Source organism: Thalassophryne amazonica, chromosome 17 (assembly GCF_902500255.1).
Source record: "Thalassophryne amazonica chromosome 17, fThaAma1.1, whole genome shotgun sequence".
NCBI lineage: Eukaryota > Metazoa > Chordata > Actinopteri > Batrachoidiformes > Batrachoididae > Thalassophryne > Thalassophryne amazonica.
The window spans coordinates 54,651,965-54,667,032 of NC_047119.1; the positions used below are offsets into that span (position 1 = coordinate 54,651,965).

A 15,068-nucleotide genomic window follows, 5' to 3' on the forward strand; every position below is an offset into this window, starting at 1 on the left:
TTTTTCTTGAAGAATTAAGTAAAAATGTGTTTTGTCTAAATTAAAGTGATTTTATATAGCCAGTAGCACTCATCATAATTAAATCAAAAAAATTTACAGCCAATTTGTGTGATCGGAATCGGTGATTGACACTCAAGGCCACAATCGGTATCGGAATTGGCAGCATAAAACCTGATCAGAGCATCCCTACCTGGTACAGTTATTCATGATTCAAAATGTAAAGGTGGCTGCAGTCATGCAAGCCAGTCCAGGAAACTGGAAGAAATGAAGAACTGATTTATTTTCCCGCTAAACTTACTACAGATGGGACCAGAAATATAAAGCAGCTGTCACACTGTGACGGACTGAGGATATGAGCAACGGAAAAGAAATTTAGATATCCGTTTGTGTCCGTTTTTGTCTTGTAGAAATCTTTTTTCTCATACATTAATTGCGTACCTTGTCAGCTGATGTCTGACAAGTCCATCTAAAAGTTTTGAGCATGCTCAAAACTTTGACAGCTTACCCGGTGATTAGATGTTTGTTTACCATTTTCTCCTGTATGTGTTTGTTATCTTGCCAGTGGATGTCTGTTAGATGTTAGTTTTATCTGTGCGTTATCTATTTGTCTTATAGTTACGTCCAGAAGTGATGTACACCCATTTTTGGTGGTTGTCCACTCATTGCATCAGAGACCCAAATCCACTGGAGACCAAAGGATTCATCGATTTTTGGCACCAGACAAATTAAATCCGTTCTAATGGGTTTCCTCAATCTGTCGCAGTGTGACTCCACCTTTAAACCATGGATGGCCCTGTCTTACCCCAGCACAGTTATCAGTACTAGTTTCCAGCTGACGCCACTGCTACTTTGTGGTCAGCTGTGCACCAACATACCTGTCATGGAATAATCTGAAACTTCACCTCATTGCTTCACCTCAGGGAGCTTTGGTGGCTGCTCTCCACTTGCACTCTTTGATGCTTTGTACACTTTGACTTACCAGAACACATCTCACCTGTGTTTGCCATCAAAGCAACAGCAATGCACCAGGTTCCACTGCACACAGACTCTTAAAGAGAATAATGAATCGTAATCTGTTGATCATAATCGGAGTTGGACAGGCCCATAATGTACTGGAACCATGTACTTAGTCACTGACCAGGGCCTTAAATGAGTGACTGAATCCAGGTAAATGTGCAGTTTTCATCTATACTGCATTTAAAATCTAATTAGACTCAGTGAATAAATATGTGGATTTTCTTTCTGTTCAGCAGTTTGTTTCTCTCTCTGAGTATCTTTTCTCTCTTTTCTTTTTCTTTCTGTTCTTATGCAATCAGCTCATAAAGAGGAAATAGATGTGTCATTCAGTTACTATATTCATCCTGGAAGTGGACTAAAGTCCCAGGCCAGAGTTTGTTCCAACCCACACAGGGTTTGGAACCTTCTTCCATTAACTTTATTTTACTGCAGCATCAAAACGCGGTGAGTCATTCATCTCGGCTGCTCAGGTGGATAATGTGGAGGTTTTGTTCTTTTTTAATATATCATTTTTCAGCTGAAAAATCACCAACAAACACGTGTGCTGGACTTTTTATTTATATTTTTTTTTTCTAAAGGACAGGAAGGATGAGAAGCTTTGAGCGGAAACATAATTTTGCAAATGGGAAACAGTTTTGACTTTTTTTCTTTACATATATTCAACTGTGACCACAGTGAAATGTTGGAGTGTTTTTGTTGTTCTAGCTGCTGCTGGTTTGAACTGGTCCCACTCCTGGACCCACTCCTGGACCCACTCCTCCATCTCTTCCTGGTTTGTGCTGGTTCGATTTATGATCGGGCAGGTGCTTCCTGCTCTCATCCCGTTTCATTCAAACTGTGCTCCTTTTTTCCCCTTTTTCTTTTTGCGCACCCATCCCGGAAGAACCTTGAACATACAGTAATGTGTATTGTTTGCTTTTATTGTAGTTGGTAGCCATTTATAGTGCATTTGTTAAATACAATGGGGGGTCTCCAAGGAAAAACAGGAAAAAAGGTTGGATTGTGGGCTGTCTGTTTTCTAATTATAGGTAAAATAGCTCTGTCAGTGAAAAGTAAAAGCATGCAAACCAAAAACCGTTTTCAAGAAGAGTGGTGTTTGTGTACCGGTACCATCACACACCTGGCGCAAAGCCCAGCACAAGTGTCATTGCTAGTTTTCACCCAACAACATTGTCATTTTTACATTCCTTGCCTGCATTCCTGAAATCATGATACCATGTGGACATGTTTCTCTAAAAATGATGATGATGATATTGTCAATCACAACAAAGCCTTAGACCAACAACAACCTGTTCTGAATTCCACTGCTGTACAAAGAGCGTGACGTAAGCAGGTTCACACTGCATGTACGCTGTGTTTGCCTGCACATATCGCAGCCAGTCAGCAGTAGGGATGGGTATCGAAAACCGGTTCCTGTTAAGAACTGATAAGAAATGATTCGATCCACCAACATCAATAGCCTGCTTAACGATTCCCTTATCGGTTCTTCAGTTCACATTAAGCCAGAACTAGCTGGAGGTCAGAGATAGTTTTGACCACTTGCCATGACGAAAACACATTTGTTTTTGTCTCACGCACACGCCGCAGAGGAAACGAGATTAGCTACAGGTCAGAGTCTGACGATTTACCCAACTGACAACAAATATGAGTAAATTAAGTACTTTTATGCATTTTTGTCGGTTTTTAAGCATTTTGTGAATGTGGAAATGCGTTCTGACCTCAAAATGCTCTCCTGTGATATAAATCAAACGTACCCTCTCTTCTTCTGTGGGGTTCAGTGGTGAACCTGTCCCAGAGATCTAGGATCCAGTGACCATGTACAGATTTTATTTTTATTTATGTCCAGAGATCAAGGATCCAGTGACCAATTTCATATTTATTTACTTTAAGACTCAATAAAATGCTGTTTTATTGACTTGTAAACTTGTAAAGCCTACTTTTAGTACACAGAAAATTCAAAGGAGGTAATGATAAGGGAACTGATAAAGAATCGGCTCGATAAGCAGAAATCGACAATGGCATTGATATCAATAATATCTACAAAAAATAAATGGTGAAAGCAAATTGAAAACCATTAAATGAAATGAGAGCAAACATTTGTAGAAACTAGAAGGTACTCTTCCTTCGGTTGTTCCCGTTAGGGGTCGCCACAGCAGATCAATCGTTTCCATCTCTGTCCTCTGTATCTTCCTCTGTCACACACCACCACCTGCATGTCCTCCCTCACCACATCCATAAATCTCCTCTTTGGCCTCCCTCTTCTCCTCCTGCCTGGTATTTTCTTCCTCAGCATCCTTCTCCCTACACTCTGAAAAAGCAACTGCTGTCTCAAAAAGAAAAATTGATGTAACAATTTGCATAGATTTTTGAAAGTTGTTTCAACTGTTATTTCTGCTTTCAACTGAATAAATGCAACAAGACTTCCATAGGTAATTTGAAATAACTTTAGTTAAGTTGAAATAACTTTTAAAAAAATCTATGCAAATTATTACATCACTTTTTCTCTTTGAGACAGTGGTTCATTTTTTAGAGTGTATCCTGGGTCCCTTCTCTGCACATGTCCAAACCATCTCGATCTCTCCGCTCTGACTGTGTCCAAACCGTCCCACCTGAGCTGTCCCTTTGATATGTTCATTTAATATGTCCATCCTCGTCACTCCCAAAAACCTCCAGCTCTGCCACCTGTCTTTTTGTTAGTTCCACGTTCTCTAAGCCGTCCAACATAGCTGGTCTCACTACTGTCTTGTCAACATTCCCCTTCACTCTTATGATGTTCTTCAGTCACAAATCACTCCTGTCACCTTTCTCCACCTACTCCACCCTGACTGCATTCTCTTTGTCACGTCTCTACCACACACTCCATTACTTTGGACAGTTGACCCCAAGTATTTAAACTCATCTTATGCTTTCTTGGACATCTTCATTCCACCACCAAGTCTTCTTGTCTTCCTTCCACTGTCCAGATGTCACACCCAGTACTTTCCTAGCTGTTTCCCTCACCACATCTGCAGTACTTTTCCAGTTTTCCAAAACTACTTCCCCTCCTTCCAGTGCCTCTCTCACCTGCTCACTGAATCTCATACAAGAGTCTTCCTTCTTCAGCTTCCGCAATCTGATCCTTTGTTGAGCTCACTCTTTTCTTCTTCTTCTTCTTCTTCACCTATAAAATCATCCTACAAGCCACCATCCTATGCTGTCTAGCTACACCCTCTCCTGCCACCACCTTATAGTCTCCAACTTCTTTTAGTTTGCATCTCCTACAAAGAATGTAGTCCACCTGTGTGCACCTTCCTCCATTCTTATATGTCACTTCCCACCAACTTAAATTTAGCATCAACCCTTGTTTCTTAAGAAATATATATATATATATATATATATATATATATATATATATATATATATATATATATATATATATATATACACACACACACACACACACACACACACACACACACTCACAGACACACAGCCCCAATTCCGATAACGTTAGGATGTTGTGTAAAATGTAAATACAATGATTTGCAAATCCTCCTCAACCTATATTCAATTGAATACACCACAAAGACAAGATATTTAATGTTCAAACTGATAAACTTTATTATTTTTGTCCAAATATTTGCTCATTTTGAAATGGATGCCTGCAACACGTTTCAAAAAAGCTGGGACACTGATATGTTTACCACTGTGTTACATCACCTTTCCTTCTAACAACACACAATAAGTGTTTGGGAACTGAGGACACTAATTGTTGAAGCTTTGTAGGTGGAATTCTTTCCCATTCTTGCTTGATGTATGACTTTAGTTGTTCAACAGTCCGGGGTCTCCGTTGTCATATTTTGTGCTTCGTAATGTGCCACACATTTTCAATGGGTGACAGGTCTGGACTGCAGGCAGGCCAGTCTAGTACTCGCACTCTTTTACTACGAAGCCACACTGTTGCAACACGTGCAGAATGTGGCTTGGCATTGTCTTGCTGAAATAAGCAGGGACATCCCTGAAAAAGACGTTGCTTGGACGGCAGCATGTGTTGCTCCAAAACCTGGAGCATATATACATATATATATATATATATATATATATATATATATATATATATATATATATATTATATATATATATATATATATATATATATATATATAAAGACACAGAGGCCACTTGGCTAGTATAATATAGATGTTTTGAGTTCAGCATGGCTATATCGCTAACATTCTTCTGGATACCAATCCCAGACTAAAAATGTACTTAAATTAGTTCCTACAAAATGATTCATCTGCTCACAAAAGTTAGCAAAATTCATTATTAATACATGTTTTAATAAAATGTACCTGTATGTTTAAAATGTCTTCTGGATCCTGGATCTGCTATGTGCCAAACATTCTTCTGGATCTCAATTCCAGAATATATTTAGGATCACCTCCAAAATTTCCCAGAATATTATCTATTGTGTCCACTTATTTAGTTAATTATAAATATTAAGGTCTATGTGAAAGTATAACTAAAAATCGCTGCAATCAAACCCCCTTTAAACACTAAACCATTGTGTAATATATAAATGTAGACACAGATCCATCTGTCAGACAAATGGCGAGGTCCTAGGAAGATGGTTTTTTTTATTATTGTAATGTACGTAGGTATTTAAACTGACGTGCACAGAATCCTGGGGCTGTTCCCTCAAAGCCCTCTTCCCACCCTGTGTGCATGAGGAACTGTTGGAACTTGATCCGCCAGGTCTAAAGTATGGGTGGATCAGGACACAGATCATGGACTGTGTCCTGCACGATGAACAGTCACACCCACACTTCCATGTTCCCACAGTGACCCACTGGCTGTTTCCCCTGTTTCACCTTGTGTTTCCTTTTACGTCCCCTTGTGATTCTTTCTCTTTAATACTCTCTTTTCCTGCTCATTCTCTGTGTTTTCTACCTTCTTTTATGGCTCATTGTAATTCAGTTTAATTAAAGTCACCACATTGGGTAGAAAACCACTTGTTACAGTACTCTTAGTACTCTGGTGATGTTTTTTTATGTCCATTTTTTTTATTGAACATTATATATAATGTGTTGTTTTTTTGTTTTTTGTTTTTTTGAGGTGGGAGGGTCAAAGTCTAAAACTGACGTATTTATTTATTATTTATTTATTGCACATGTCATACACATCAGCATTTTATTTTTTATCAGTTACATAACATAAAACATAAAAAGGGCATATACAGTACTGTATGAGTGTCTAACAGTTTAAGTATTTACAATTTAACAGGCAGCAGTTTCCACTTTTGGGCCCCAAATTAAAAAAGAAGCCAATGGAAAATCTTTGCTCTAAGAAAATAATGGCTTCAGAGAGGATCAGTGAAATACCGAGCAGATGATCGGCTGGGAAAAGTTTCACTGGTTCTGTCAGAATTCCAGATTGGCCCTGCACCAACAATAATCAGAAAGCTTTTGTTGTTCGTGAGCATTTTTCACCGCTCATAATCACATTTGGCATGCGATCGAGTGAGAACCCGCTGCCAAATCAGGAGACGGCAAGCAAATGAAAGTGTATGCTTATATATTTAGAAGAGAAGAAACAGCAGAGTTGTGAATAATAGTCTTGTGTCAGTCAGAAAGTTGATTTTCTTGCCTATGAGTGTGGAAGCACCTGATTTTCTCAGCACATGACAGAAAGAAAGTTTGTGCTGACTTAAAGCTACAGTGTGCAGGGTTTAGTGCCTTCTAGTGGTGAGGTTGCAGATTGCGTTATGCCATTGCTGGTCATGATTTTGTTTCCCTGCATGCTCAGTTGCCTCCTCTTGTGATAAGCAATATGTATAATCCTCCGCTTCACAAAAATGAGGGTTCTTACACTTTTTAGCCTGCATGAGCAACCAGTAGACGATGTACAGTGAGGCTATTCCACAGAGCACCATTTCTTCCCCTTTAATAGTAAATCTGGGCACATTTTAATGCATCAGAGTAACTTCTTGATCTGTCTTTGTCAATTTTGAACAGACTTGGTATACGCAGTAGTTATGGTCATCATGGGCACTGATTTGAAATTGGGGTGAAATTTGCGAGCTGTTTAAAAATTTCATCCCGATTTGCAAAATCTTCACAAGTGCGTGGTAACTTGCAGGTGTTCGTAAACTTACCAGCTTCACATCTTTAAACAGGGTAGGCCTAGTGATTACAGCTTGAAAGTTATTTGATTGTGTTGTATCGGGGAAAAAATTTGAAGCAGAAGCTTTTGTTGCAGTTTGAGGTCTGAGCTCCTTACTTTTTTTTGGACACACTTTATAAGCCAGCCGATTATGAGGCAAGCCAGAGTAAGCCGTTCATCTCATTTTTGCATTTTTTTTTTCTGGATCGTGAACAATCGTAGTAGAGTGGCACCCTGTGGAATAGGAGTGTAAGTGATCAACAGCTGATTCTTCTTCTATTTTCTTCAGTCTTTCGGCCATGCCGCAAAAAAACAACACAAAAGCAAAATGTGTGAAAGTATGTCTCTTTTGGATGACTGTACCAACATGGCATCCTCCATGAGGGGGCCCACTCTCCAGTAGGTATGAAGAGCTCATGCTAACCTTAACACATCAGTTCATTCCATTTATGCTAATAAACATCTGTAAATCCTACATACTGTAGCTTTAAGGTAAAGATCTGGACTCATGAACACATTTGTCATTTTATATCAGAATTATTTTTGCATCTGATTATTTTTATGTCTGCACAAAATCCTTTATTTTTCACACTTTAGTTGTCTATGTATTGGAACTGCGTGTGAAATGTTAGGCTGATCCTGTAGATCTAGCTCCCCTTTCAAAGAGATACATTTAGGACAATGTACACTGTCGTCTCTATTACAACACCACCCCCTTGTGCCCAGTTTTGGCACTGCAGCACCCTGCTCTCCTGGTGTGGATGGGAGGAGCTGCGTGTAGCCCCACCCGTCTGTGCTGTGCTCACAAAGCACAGGTACATTATTTGTTTCTTCTACCTCTAATCCAAAGCCAGAAGAAGAATGTGGACCGTGTCTGTGTGCTGGGAGCAGAATGGACAGCTCAGTCCTGCAGCCAGATGTTCCTCTAAACTGACTTCAAGTTAAATTGTCAGAGCCTCATGATGGGGGGGGTTTGTGTCTTATCTTTTTCTCTTGCTGCTGTTGTCCACAGGACAAGTTGATGGAGGTAAGAAGCTGTGAGTGAGGAAAAGCTGCAGAGCTGCTAATTATGAGGTCAGAATATTATTTTTCCTGATTGCTCCAGTTGCTGGTCTGAAGAAAACCTGCATCATGTGAAAAACAACAAACTGATTAATGCAACCTGTCAGTACAAATGTGTGACACTTGGTAGCTTAATGTTTTTAATCCTTTCTGATGTCTGCAGACATAAGGCAGCCTCATGGATTATATTTTGACTTGCTGTTGGTTATTTTATGCACATGTGGCCACAGGAGTGCAGAATGGTTCCATGGTCATCGTCATGACATTGCTCAACACCAAATCATTGCAGACCCAAGATATTTGTGATATAAGTTCATCTCATGAGTTTCTTACATGAATTCTGATGGTACCAACCTTAAACGATGTTTTCTGCCTTTGCCGTGTCGTTACGTGATAACAAACTATTGGAGAACAGAGATGTTCACAAAGCGTGTTGATGTGGACCTGCTTTTTCTGGGGCAAATTAGAGAGGGTTCAAATGTCAGCGACGGCCCGAATTCCTGTTTTTTGACTCCAATGAACCAATTTAGCGGGAGTTACAGGTCCTTCAGGACTGGTCTCTCAAACTATATTCCAGAGATGTAGGGTTGGAGACAAGGCCACCTATATCAAGTCTGAATCAAGACCAAGCGCTTAAAGGCTTGAGTGTTGGGATTTTGCTCAAGACAGAATCTACTGAGGTCTTTTGATGGCTCACTTAAGAGTATGTTAATAATCATTATCATTTTAATTAATATGTGTTTTTTGGGGGAAGATGATGGTGTAGTGGTTAAGCGGTGGACTTGAGACCAGAGGATCCTCTGTTCAATTCCCGCCAGACTGGGAAAACCACTAAAGGCTCTTGGATAAGGTCCTTAATACTCCAGTGGCTCCTGGAGTGCACTTGAGCACCTTACATGATAACACCCTGACATTGGTGTGTGAATGGGTGAATGTGAGGCATCAGTGTAAAGTACTTTGAAACTCAGAGTCAGGTGGAAAAACGCTGTATATAGATGCTGTACATTTACCATTTTTCTACTTCAAGATGGCATATAATTGCTTCAATTCTTAGATAAGACCAAGTAAGTGAACAGCTGGTCTTAAGACTGGTCTCGAGACCAATTGTGTTTATCCAGAAATTAATAGAAATGTTAAACCAAAACCAAATTAATGTAAATGCAGATACTAAACCAGTGTGTCAGGCTTTAAATTTTGCATCAATGACTGCGCATAAAAGGCCTGCATTGACGGATGTGTGTCAATGACTATAGTAAGATTACTAATATTAATCCAGAGTGCACCACATCATAGAGACAGATTATACATGGATGGACAAACCTGATGGTGAGCTTATAGGCTTTATGCCCAGAGGCATGCTGGGTGGACCTGCTGACTGGGTGTTTCTCAGTGGGACCGGGTTAATAATAAGTTAGACAGCCGTGATGTAAACCTTATTTGTGCACGCATGTCCAAATGGCAGCTGCATGAAGACTGACTAAGATAATGAAGTGATCAAGATTAATCATATCAACTGTAGACAATAAAATGAAGGTAGAATTCAAAGAGCTGTAGAACTTTGCAGAAAAGTTCAAATAGATTAAAAACAAGGTCTCAGTAACCAATCAAAAATAACCTTGATGGGGCAGTCAGTGAGTTCATACCACAAAGGGTGGACAACCCTCAGGTTTCACTCTGGGGCGAACCACATTAAAGTTTACACAACTCCTGACAGTATTCATGTTTACAGTGGTGGTCAGATGTTTACTCACAATGGACACAAATGTCACAGTAAATTTGTACCGTTAATGTCTTTATTCTGTGCTTTGTTAGGATGAAATGATTGTACAGCAAACATTAATGACTTGAAAAAACAAGAACTGCCTGCACAAGTTTGAATTTATTTCTTCTTATTATTTATTTATTTATATTTTTTCTGCAAAGTGAAGGTCACTTTACTTTTTGTGAAAACAAAGGAATCTAAACCCCAACAGCCAGTCTGTTCTTCAAAGTGATGGCATAAAACAAAATTCTCTCCACAAAAGTCATTCAAACAAAATGTATGTGGATTTCACCCAGAACAGTTTCATCAAGTGCTGCCCTACAGATATTTATTGGAAGCCTTATAAAGGCTTGTAGTTAATTTGTAAATCATTTGTGACTGTTTGTAAAGTGGAGTAGGATTTCAGCTGCTGGGTACTTTGAAGCTGAATACAGACCTTTGTCTCTTTAATTTACAGTGTGGGTTGTGCTCACTGATGTTTTTAATGGTTTGATGTGTTGTTGTGATGTGATGTTACAGACTTTTATAATTACGCTGTGAAATTGTTGAGCTGCACACACCTTTTATTTCTCTCCCCCATCATGTAAATTGCCTCTTTTTATTGAGATAATTGGTGCTAAAAAGAGGCTTTTTGTTCTCATAAAACATTTTTTGTGTCTATCTGGTAAATTTCTGTTTGAATCACTTGAATGCTGCTTTTATTTACTGGGTTTAGGTCACATTCATTGTTGATGTAAAGTTGTGTTTTACACACACAAACACACACCACACACACACACACACCTTGTAATCATTAGTCAGAGGACCCCAGCGCAGAGAACCATGACAGAAAGTAGGTATAGAACAGGTTTGTTGTCCCAGAGAGAAAATGTAATTAGCAACAGGCTTGGTGTTAACAGGCAGTGGTCAGGCACACGAGTGATCAGTCCAAGACGTCCCTCGGTCCCGTCTTTCAATGAGAGCAGCAGTGTGTTATCCAAAATACAGGCATTAGATCAATACATAGAACGTTCTCATACCAAGCAAACAAATCCAAGATGGTAAGCAATAAGCTCAGTAACTCTTAATGGCAGGTCTGTAACAGAGGGGAAGAAAAAACACTGGAAAAATCAGTGGGAAAACAAAACACGAGAGAGCAGGATGAACCTATGCAATCTGGCAGTGAGGGAACACTCAATTACTGCTAAATAGGCAACCAAACAGTGTTGTATAAAGTACCGGAAAATCACAATTTAAGTAAAAGTAAAGATACCCAATAAAATGACTTTGGTAGAAGTTCAAGTCACCGATTGAAATGCTACTCAAGTAAAAGTCTTAAGGTATCTAGTATTTATTGTACTTAAGTATGACAAGTACAAGTAAATGTTAATAATCAAAAATGGACTGATTTTTTTATATTATAAAGTTTATCTGGCTTGTAAATGACTGGTAGTATTAGTCAAAATAGTGAAAATTGTGCACATCACACAAAAGTACTTCAGAAACAAGGTTTCAAACCTAAACGAGAGTAGGCTACTCACTAGGTGTTCACAGGAAACAGTTATTTATTTCTATATGTATTTATTTATTTTTTTTCATTGTTACATGGTTTTATCTTTTCTGTTGTGTTTTGTTTCATTAGGTTCTTTTTGTCTCTTTCTCTAAAATTGTATTGTAAGATTATTAGTCTATTTTATTGACTATCATTGTCTATTATGTTGGACTATTATTGTGTTGCTATAATATATGAATAAAATAAATAAAAAAATTACAATTTAACTCTTTTACGACAACGAACGCTGAGCCATTAATTATACAGAAAACAAATCAACACAGACGTGCTGATGCGAACAGCTTAATGCTAACTTTAACATTGAAAACACCATAGACATGCTAACGCGTTAGCATCGGTCCCGTTTTAAGTTATAAAATACATCTATCAACTGTTTCAGAAGACCATAACAAGTCAGTTTAACATAAAATATTAAATATTACTCACAGACATATGCTCTTCGGGGTTTTAGCAGGGAAAAATAGGATAAAGCGAAAATAAACAATGAATCCACGAATCGTAGATCAAAGCTGCTTCGATCTGCGAATCACTGCTTCGATGGTTCAAGGTTCAAAGCAAAGCCGCGCAATTAACGTCGGAAATGTAGTGAAGTAAAAGTGAAAGTAAGCTGAATTAAAAAAACTCAAGTAAAGTACAAAGTCTCCCAAAATGTACTTAAGTACAGTAGTGAAGTATTTTTACTTTGTTACTATACAACACTGCAACCAAACAATCAAACACAGAAGTGCTGGCAGCATAAAGAAAGACTTCAAGCTACATGAAATGAACATGGAAGAAATGTCAAAGTAAAAGCTCCAGAGAATATTAACCTCAAGAGAGAATTAGCCAGATAACATGGTGAATAATAATAACACATAGAAAATAATGCCAGAAACAGAATGGCGCGAAGATCACAACAAAGAGCCATAATGTGACCACGACATGCATTTCTCTCACTTGTCTACAAGTGCATCATAAATAAGTATAAATTATGTATACAATATATCACACTATATCCACAAATCAATCCATCAATCAATGATCAGCTGTTTTTGTTGTTATTTTTATGAATGGACTAAATGCAGGTCAACTTTCAAATCTCTTTATTCAGTTGGAGCAAAGATACATGTTATTGTACATTTGCTCTTTTCTATACTTATTGCTTTATTGATTGATATAGATTATTAGTTTTGTATTGTATTATGTGGCATTCTGCAATTTTATTCACATCTTTACAGATTAGTATCACCATATGCAAGAAAAAAGTAATTGTATTTTTTTTTTTAACTTGTGTTTCTCCTTTGTATAGTTAAAAGTATTTTTTGTTGTTCCAACCTGCTGAGTTTTAACCCAACTCATGTTTATTTGGGGGTTGTATCATTGACCAAAAGTTGAATCTGTGTCATCCGGTCAGTGGTCCAATTAACATCAGATCTTTGCAGGATGACGCACTCCTGAATGCATTAGCGGTCATTAATTGAATTTGGATAGCAGGTTTAAGTACACACTAAATGGCAAACAGACTGTATTTCTGCAGCTCTTTTCCATCTGATGCAGACGCTCAGAGCAATTTACAATGATGCAGCACATTCACCTGGTCACACACCGATGTCAGGGCACTGCACCCTCAAGCAACTTGGGAACCTCGCTGAAGAGTGCCCTCATAATTTTTGTCATATCTAATTGGGGAATTGAACCTGTGACCTTCTGGTCCATACACCATTATTTCAGCAACAGTGGACTCCATATTGACAAGCACTTCCGTGGTCAGTCGATATAGTTTAATGCTGTGTGTCTGTGCAGAGGGCAGGCCTTAGTGTATGTGTGTATTTGTGTGTGTGTGTGTGTGTTGGTGTGTGTGTCCTGCAATTGGTTGCTATAAGATAAATGTTTAATTCATTTTATTATCTAAATCTGTAAAAACCAGAGGAAGCGTCACATAATTTTAATAATTTCTAACATGGTCATTGGTCTAAATTTATTACACAGAATAGTGATGATCCTTTGGCATTTTTTTTCCTCATATTACACTGAAGTATTCATGACATCATTGTTACGTGCATACTGTAGATTTATTGTGTGCTTCTGTTGTTATACTGTAGATTTATTGTGTGCTTCTGCTGTTACTTTACTCTTTGCCTTGTGTGTGATTAATAAACACCACCTAATTGTTGCAGTGTCGTTCTACGGCGATGGCTACATCCACCTGCGGGCCGTGCAGCCATCCAATCAGACACGGCTTCATATACGCTTTCGAACCTCCAGCCCGGCTGGGCTGCTGCTTTTTGCTGCTGGACACAGAGACTTCTTACTGCTGGAGGTGGTCTCTGGACGTCTGCAGGTGCACCCTCACATGTGTTCACACTGAAACAGTCGTACATGTCCAAAAGTCTGCCTTTCACTCATAGTTGTGTCATTAATTGTAAGTTGGGGTACAACTTTACAGTCAGATGAACACAGCGGATTACAGGCCAGAGTAAACTGCCTCATGCCTTCAAACCGTTGGAAAATACTTTCCCTTGATGAGGTTTAGCTCATATAGATCGGTATTTATCATGTTCCAGAGAGGCAGAGGGAAAGCAGCTTGGTGTTGGATTCTTTGCAAAAAGAAGAAGAAAAAATTCCTCTGTCAATGACTTCATTTTAGAACAAGTTCATTCATGATGGCATCTATGAGCGCGTGCCAGAGCAGTTTAATCACGCTGGGCTGAGCAGCAACACATTTCATTCTTACTGTCAAATGATCAGCTAACAATAAATGAATGAAATTTACTACAAACTTAAATTAACCAATGATTAAATTCCCAACTATACTGGGAATGAATAAATATTTTGAATCTTTTTTAAATATTAAAATTCTCTGAAGCTTCTGTGAATATTTTTTTTGTTGTTGTTGTTTTTTTTACTCCTCTCTGACAATAAAGTGAATATTTTTGCATTGTGGTCAAAACTAGACATTTGGGCTTTGAGAAACACCAATCCTTATTTTCATATATGGAACATTTCCTGGCATTTCATGAACCAAACCACAATGGATTAACCCAGAAAATGATCAACAGAATAAATGATGATGAAAATAAATGTTAGTTGCAACCGTATGAAATATTTTAGGATATTCTTTTGTGTTTTTTATGTCTCAGGAAGGGGCAAAGCTGTGTGCAAGAGTTTTTTTTGGTTGTTGTTGTTCCTTTTGTGTTACTGGCACTTTCTATCTTTTGTTAGGATTTGCTTCTATTTTGTAAAAGAGATACTGTTTATGACAAAATATTTGACTGCAAGGTTAAGGTTAAAGTATTTGATAGAATTTTTGGTTATGATTTACTGCTAACTTAACCCGACAGATAACAAACTAATCAAAAACAATAAATAGATTGATTAATCAAAAATGTTAGATAATCAAAATAATTAATTGATTAATCTGGATTATTTTTGATGAATCAATTAATCTATGAATTATTTTTGATTAATCTGACTTTTTTTTGATCAATCAAAAAATCTGATTGATTAAAAATAATTATTAGACTAGTTGATTAATGATTAATTTTAAAAGATAGA

The 15,068-nt window shown here is 38.0% G+C and overlaps 1 protein-coding gene across 1 annotated transcript in view; it reads left to right on the forward strand.

The window, feature by feature from the left end:
- Positions 1 to 739: 739 nt before the first annotated feature.
- Positions 740 to 15,068, forward strand: part of LOC117529106 (chondroitin sulfate proteoglycan 4-like) — a 51,105-nt gene continuing 36,776 nt past the window's right edge. Inside the window, 3 exon segments of the mRNA XM_034191807.1 lie at positions 740 to 854; positions 8,171 to 8,185; positions 13,691 to 13,854. Of these exon segments, the coding sequence (XP_034047698.1) occupies positions 740 to 854; positions 8,171 to 8,185; positions 13,691 to 13,854 (294 nt within the window).